This window comes from Cryptomeria japonica, chromosome 2 (assembly GCF_030272615.1).
Source record: "Cryptomeria japonica chromosome 2, Sugi_1.0, whole genome shotgun sequence".
NCBI classification, from domain to species: domain Eukaryota; kingdom Viridiplantae; phylum Streptophyta; class Pinopsida; order Cupressales; family Cupressaceae; genus Cryptomeria; species Cryptomeria japonica.
Window position 1 is genome coordinate 601,332,852 of NC_081406.1, and position 7,398 is coordinate 601,340,249.

Consider the following 7,398-nt stretch of genomic DNA (forward strand, 5'->3'; position numbering starts at 1 on the left):
CCAGGTTGAATAGGATGACCTAAAAAATACAAGTTAAGTGACATGCCAACAATTAAAGTTTTCATATGTTGTATTCTAGATCTTTGTACATGTATGAATCCAAGCATTGTCATTGTTGAATACAACAATATTATTTTTCATAAATATCTAATTATTTTGTTAGATAAATTGCCCCATCTTCAATCGTCACTCTAGATCTAGATCTAAATGAAGATACTTATTTGAAAGTTCACTAACATCTACAGTTTTTATTGTAACGACAAATTATACTGATTTGAAAGTTCACTAACATCTACAGATTTTAGTGCAAAGACAAATCAAATAATTTTGTTAGAAGAAGAATTTTTCTCTAGATGAAAATACTGATTTGAAAATTCACCACCACCTACCGATTTTAATATAACAACAAATCTACAAATTCATCCTCAAACCAAACATGCAACTACAACATTTAGTATTCTCCTAATCAGGGATCATCATTCCCAAGCTAAGAGATGGTCCAGTGACATTTCTGTTGAGAACAACTCTGACAAATCTGCGCAGAGCTCGTCTGTATTCTCTGGTAGATTAGACGTTGGTGGCAATGGGTTTTTATTCAATTGCAACTGCCTAGAGTTGATCAAGAGTGCTTTGATGTTAGCCAATTCTCCCTCCATTCGTAAGATCTGCTGCTGCAATATGCAAATGATACCAGTGCAACCATACACGGGATCCTTCAATCGAGCATTCGCCTCGTATACCATACTATCCACCGCCAAAGCTCTCTTCTCCTCTGGAATTCCCTGGTTCAAACCAAAAAAAAAGGGGCATTCACACAAAGAAATATAATCAAATTGATTGCCTGATATCCAAAATTCAAAAAAAAAAGAATGGTTTTTTTTAGGAATGCAAGAATTGGATGGCCCCTCTTATAAAATGGAAGTAATTTTTTTAATGTGACTGGTGGTGATGTGACACTGCCTCCAATGTCATGGGCAGTATCTATGCAGCAATGTAAAACACACACCCATACAAAGGGTCTATGCAAATGTACATCCATTCATGGATAGCGTCTATGCAGCAATGTAAAACACACATCTAGACTTCTAAAAATAATTAACATCACCTTTTATGCAGAGTACGGTTTATCTACCTGGATAGCCGTTTCCCAAGTCATGTGGGTGAAAGAAGATTGAAATTTATGACATTGTACATATTAAAAAAAAGCTCTCGATAATTAAACCAGACCCAAAACATTAAACATTGGAACTCCAAACAATATAAAACATGTAGTGATGGATCTGCCAGGTACCCAAAATCAAAGCTATGTGAATGAATGATTACCTGCAACATCCTTATCATATTTGTTCTGGGAAATATTTTGTGCACAGCGATAAATCTTTGTGCATCTTTTGGTGGGAAAGAAGGGGCTAGAATGCATGAACTTGAACACCGTCTTTTGAGCACCTTGCAAGCTGCGCAGGGCGTCGGCCATCGCGATGAAACGCCACTTTTATATTCTCTGGTCTCACTCATAATTATGATATGATTACCAAACCTTTTTCTGATTTCTGGTAAGAGCAGGAGATTGTTATTAAGTCTCACGAGGAATGTACCCGAAGATTCGACAGTGTGGAAATTATTGTACGATGATGGAGTTATTATGTGTCGAATGCAACATTATTTGTCCCTGCGTCTTTTCAAACAGCTGCGCTAGAAACCAATTTCCAAGTATGGGCAGAAACTTTTGGGAAAGTGAGGTAAGTAATTTATTATTAGACGTGACTGAGGATTTCTTGAGCATCGATGGTTTTCAAGCTGTCAGAGAGTTTTATCGTAAATTCCATGGAATGTGAATTGCATGAACATATCATAGACAAAATTAGTCTGGCACAAATGCGCTTCTAGTAGGTCAGCTTTGACCGTCAGCATCATTGAGAATCTGTTCACTCAAAGTTCACTCAAATGCTTGGACTATTTATCTAAAGAAAAACAAAGAATTTAGGTTTTTATGTTGGCTTTTCTGATTTTTTATTTTTTGGTGAAATTGAATGATTTTGAATGAGTCTATTAAGAATTGAGTGAGGCTAATTATATGACCTCAATGTAACAAGAGATCTGGAGATTTTTTTTCTAGGATCGATATCCCTTATTCTTTAACTCTTAGTTGAACATGTTTTAGTCGAAGGCTCGTGCTCTTGTATCAAATAGCTAAATGATTATGTGAATTTGATATAAAATTCACCAACCCAAAAAACGATGTTGAAAAAGTTGAAACATTTTTTTTAATATAATAAGATATTTTAAATTGATATATATATTTTTAATCGGAAAACTTATTTCACCTCTTAATAGTATAAATTTACATGAATGTCATGAATGCCTTCATCCTTATCACAATCATTACCTTGTCTCCCCATTTTTGGATTTTTATTGGTAGCCAGTTGTTTGAATGCAATGGTTCTTTCATTAGTCTTGTCAATTGTAGAGTTGTCTTTAATTAAGCTATAAAGTACCTTACACATTTTGCAAGGTTTTTGGTTTAAGGCAAGTAAAAATCAAGTAGTAAATTGGTCTAAAAATACTCTTACATTGGGATCTCATATGCACATATTTAAGTTATAGCTCCATCATTCTATTGAAGGGGTTACCTTTTCAATTTGTTTACATGGGAATTGTAATCTTATGGATATATAAACTAGACTTTAAAAAATCTCACATTATCGTCTAATAGATATAACAATTTTAAGTTGGGGTGAAACTTTTTAAAGTATTGATCTATCTATGTGGACATTCTATTTTATAAGAAAATTTGCATTTTAATTATGTGGCTATGTTTTTTTCATTCTATTGGATTGACCTTGAACTAAACATAGAAGCTTAAGTTTCTTCCATAGAATTATATTGTTAATTTATTTTTAAGTGCGCTATAAAAAAATTGAAGAGATTTTTTAGTAGACAATAATCTTATAAATTCCTTTTTTTGCTTATTTCAGGTAGTTGTCAAATTATAATCTTTTTTATAATTATTAAATTATTAAGATAAAATCTAAAAACAAGCAAAAAATCAGAGGGAAGATAAAATGTCCATCTACATGATAATTTTATGGTTAAGTAGGTTTCAACCCTGTCCGCCCACAACTCAACATTCAAATCTTAAACTATAGAAACTCTAGTAACTTATGAGAATATTCTAATTATATATTGTACTAATTAAAAACTACACGGTACCACAAGAAACTTAAAAATTAAGCTGCAAGTAGCTAGATGGTACCATGTTGCTACAAATGATTAAGTAAAGGAAAAATATTTAAATTTATTGGAATTCCTTTATCCTTCTAAAGCATGCTTTCCACTCTATAGTATTTATCCAAAATGGCTTGAGTCGTAATATCAAATAGAATTATGGGTTTCATAGAGTCTCTTAGAATATTGGTGTTTCATAGAGTCTCTTAGAATAATGTTGTTGAAAATCATATAACAAAGGATTAATGAGAATAAATGGTATTAGTTGATAGAGCACCGCACTTGGTGCTAAATGGTTGGTTCATGTTATTTGTTATGTAATAGAGTGTTATTTGGTATGTAATAGAGTGAGGTGTGATCTTGATTACACATTAGTGGTATCAAAGAAACTATTTCATTTAGAAAATTTTGCATTAATATGTTGTGCAAGTGTAATTCATCTACAAAGTAAAACTTGGTAATCAATATTTACTACCTTCGTAGCCCAAAATCTAATTGAGATGATGATTGAGAAGGGCATGAATGGTAAGAGAAGATGATGGATAAACAAGGTTTAAAAAATTCAATATATTGCCAGAATTTAGAGTATTGAGAAGTTGGAAATATTAGATAGAAAGATGTTGGTTTTAATCTCTAGAATGGGAATTTGAAAGGAGAATTTAGAAAATGATTTAAATAATCAAATGAGTAGAGTTGGAGCAAGGTGAATCCTCTAAGGGAATTTTCTCCAAGATGATGGAAAAAATGTATATAAACCTATGATGGTGAGACTAACACAGATAAGTTGGACTAATGGGTGTCCCAAAAGGATGTATACTTCAAACTTATTTAGCTATCCCCACATGGATATATTTATTTTGCAAGAATTTTTTTTGAGCATGCACTTAATATGAGAGTTGTTTGAAAAACAGGTGTCTCAACCTTGCAATTATAAAAAAAGGTTACTGTTGATATTTGAGTGCGTAGGATTGCCAGGGGGTGTACCCCTTTGCTAGGTTCAAGGGGGATGCTCCCGTCCTCTCAATGGCAGGTCTAGTGGAAAATTGCCTCAATGGGGGTTCAAGGGAAATGCCTATGAAAGCGACATTTTATAATTGCAAATCCGAATGGTTCATCATTTGGTCTTAGATCTGACAATCGATATTATGTTGGTTTTTATTTCCCTAAAAGGCAACCCTATTTTATGGGGGAATTGTATTGTTGCTAGACATTGTGATGTATTCTGAGAGTCTAATAGCTATCATGTTTCCTCTAGATCTTTCATGTGTGATACTCCTATGAGAATCTTTCTCTACAAATCTATTGTAATCTTGTTGATTTATAATATATTGGGTGGCTTTTGGAGTGGGGTTTTTTCTCTTGAAAGAGTTTTCCCCACATAAATTATTGTGTTGTGTGAATTTAATTCATATTTTTGTATGTTTAATTTGTATGTTTGTTGTAAAGATCTAAAATATTTTTCATATCCCTTCTCTCAAGATTAGTGTAGGAAGTTAATTTGCTACCTTAACTTCCATACAAGAATTATTAGAGCTCAAGCGCATTTGGTTTCAATTGTAGGTTGTTGGGGTTTTTAAGCTAATCCAAATTTGAGTAGGAGCTTGCACATAAGATACTATATTATCTTGTTGTGTGAATTTTCAAATAGGAAGTTCACCAAGGAGAATAAAGGTGGAGAAACATTATGGTAAAATTTTTAAGATGTGGAAGCTTAAGATGGAGGATCTATTAATATTGAGATCTATGGCATGTCATTGATAAGAATGTTATAAGACCTGCAAATTGTACTTTGGCTACTCAATATGATTTAATAGATTATATATCTAACTCTCTAATTAGATTGTTCCTAAGATAGAAAAATGCAACTTGAAGAGTGGAGATGAAGGTTTTAGATGTGAGATGGTTACAAGAGACCCGTTGCTAATTTTATTTTTAATTTAAAGAAAAAAATTACAAGTATACAAGACACATCCATATGTCTTGATCATTGGATCAACAAATTAGGATGTGCAAGGATTTATTTTTCAATTGGAACTATTATCTTTGTAGTAAATTTTGGTGAAAAATGCACATTGCAACCACAAAATAAAGTCCAATCTCAATATTACAATTATATCCAGATCAAGATATGCTTGTTTAAACGTCACATATAGACATTCCCTTCATATCTAACATAAGAAAATTGAAAGATAATCAAGGAGTACCAGTTTTACATGAGTAATAATCAATCTAATTCGTTAGCATACATGCACGATATTATTATTTTTTAAAAGATTTGTTGCAAGTAAAATATATTAAAATTGCTCGGTATCTCATTTGGTCAAATAATTGCACTAGTCAATTCAAGAATGCTCATATATTTTATCAATTAAGTAGAGTGCATGCAAAGAGGAGTATACCTCATAGTTGGATTTTTTTTAAGGTGGACGTGACAAGGGTAGGATGATGGAGTGCGTGCATGTGTGAAGATAGTTATAGCTAAAGAAAAGATAAAGATTAGAGGTGGTGCTATATTCAGTAATACCAGTTCTATTATTGACTACTGTAACTATGCATTGTCCCGGGGAGGGGCACTTGATTCAAAAGTATGTAGGTTATTAAGGTCTTCAATCAAATCTTTGGCTATGCACTTTATCTATGGAGGATGTATCTACACCAAAAATAGCTATAGACCCATCTTTCCTTCTACATTCTCATCAATTTTTTTTCACCCATGTCTTCTACATATTCTTCTTTATATCATTGATATCAATCTCCTTTTTTGAAGCAGAGATCTTCTAATTCTTTCCATTGCAGAACCTAGTGACGTGTCCTAATTTTTTGCAATTGTAACAAGTCAAACCTTGTTGTGGACCACGTCCATTCCTTTTGACATTAGATCTACACTCAATAGCCTTGTGCCCGTATCTTTTATATGCATAATAATATCCATTGAAAGATTGAACATTTCTACCATAGTTTTTATTCACATAACAATTCCACATCAATCTACTTGTGCATTCATTTTCCTTATGTCCAAACTTATTGCAAGCATAGTATTGTCCATTGAATAATTGATATTTGATCTGACTCCTACATTCACTAGCTCTATATGTCCAAACTTATTGCATGTAAAAAATTTACCATTAAAAGATGGAGAATACTTGGTTTGAGCACAAGAAGGCTTCTTAAAGTTTTTCTTATTTTGGACCTAGGTGAAACCTTTTTGATCTTCATTAGTCTTCTTGGATTCATCCTCGACCTTTTTCGTTCCCTTATTATCTTTGTTGGGAGTTTTAGGACTTTGTCCTTTGTCAAAACTAAGACTGCCTTTCCAACACAACTAAAATTGTTTAACTTCAACTGCAGAAAAGTGACATTTCTAAATTGAATTTTGAAATGATATAAACTGATCAAATGTAGAAATATTAATGAAATTTATGTTTGTTATTTAAAAAAAAAAATTGGAAAAAAACTCATATTTTTTTATAAATTCAAAGAGATTTTTCATTGCTGAAAAATGTTGAAAATCAGGGGTTCTAGTCGGCGTCACCAAAAAAAAGGAAAATGGATTTATTTTTTTTTCCAAATAGAGAACATATATATGCAATGTTAAAAAAAAATTTAAAAAAATTGATTTATATTTTTCTCGTTATAATATTTTGAAGTCCAACATAGCTAAATTTGGCAGTTTTCATTTGGTGTCACCTTTTGACTACTAAATTTATTATTAACCAAAAAAACACTTTTCGAGAAGATTCTCATCTATTGAAATTTTTTATTTTTTTTATTTTTTTAATGTCATTTAATATTATTTTTTTAATTTCTAATCAGCCTCTTTTTTAACTTTAAAAAAATACTCGCAATGTTTAATTAATAAAAAATATTAAAAATAATTGCTAATCAAATGGAGCGTAGGAGGAGGTTAGGGTTTGCAGGTGGCGGCGGATTTCGAACACGAGAGCTGGAGAATGGCTCACATCATCTTGATAACCATCGGCCTTGGTTTCCACCTCGTGCTAACCAGTTCCAACATTATGGTTTAGATCAAAGAAGGGGGGATAGGGGCAGTTTTGGCGATGCTTGCATTTCCTTTGAGCCAGACAAGAATAAATGGGGCCATTCTAGGATCCTGAACTTCCCTAAGTGGAGTAAAAAGCAGACTGAGGAGTGGTTTTGAAAGAAAAAACTAGT

The 7,398-nt window shown here is 32.3% G+C and overlaps 1 protein-coding gene across 1 annotated transcript; it reads right to left on the minus strand.

Moving 5' to 3' along the window:
* Positions 1–322: 322 nt before the first annotated feature.
* On the minus strand, positions 323–1,565 carry LOC131062962 (LOB domain-containing protein 24). Its single transcript, XM_057996711.2, has 2 exons — positions 1,324–1,565; positions 323–782 (listed from the first exon to the last, which is right to left on the minus strand). The coding sequence occupies exons 1-2, from the start codon at positions 1,513–1,515 to the stop codon at positions 477–479; spliced, it is 498 nt and encodes a 165-aa protein (XP_057852694.2). The 5' UTR covers positions 1,516–1,565; the 3' UTR covers positions 323–476.
* Positions 1,566–7,398: the final 5,833 nt, after the last annotated feature.

What these genes read in the sequence shown, in the direction of transcription:
- LOC131062962 (XM_057996711.2), bottom strand. Translation starts at nt 1,515, where the DNA reads ATGAGTGAGACCAGAGAATATAAAAGTGGCGTTTCATCGCGATGGCCG. An exon ending in ATATGATAAGGATGTTGCAG is followed by an intron (nt 783 to 1,323) that starts GTAATCATTCAT and finishes GGTTTGAACCAG; the next exon opens with GGAATTCCAGAGGAGAAGAG.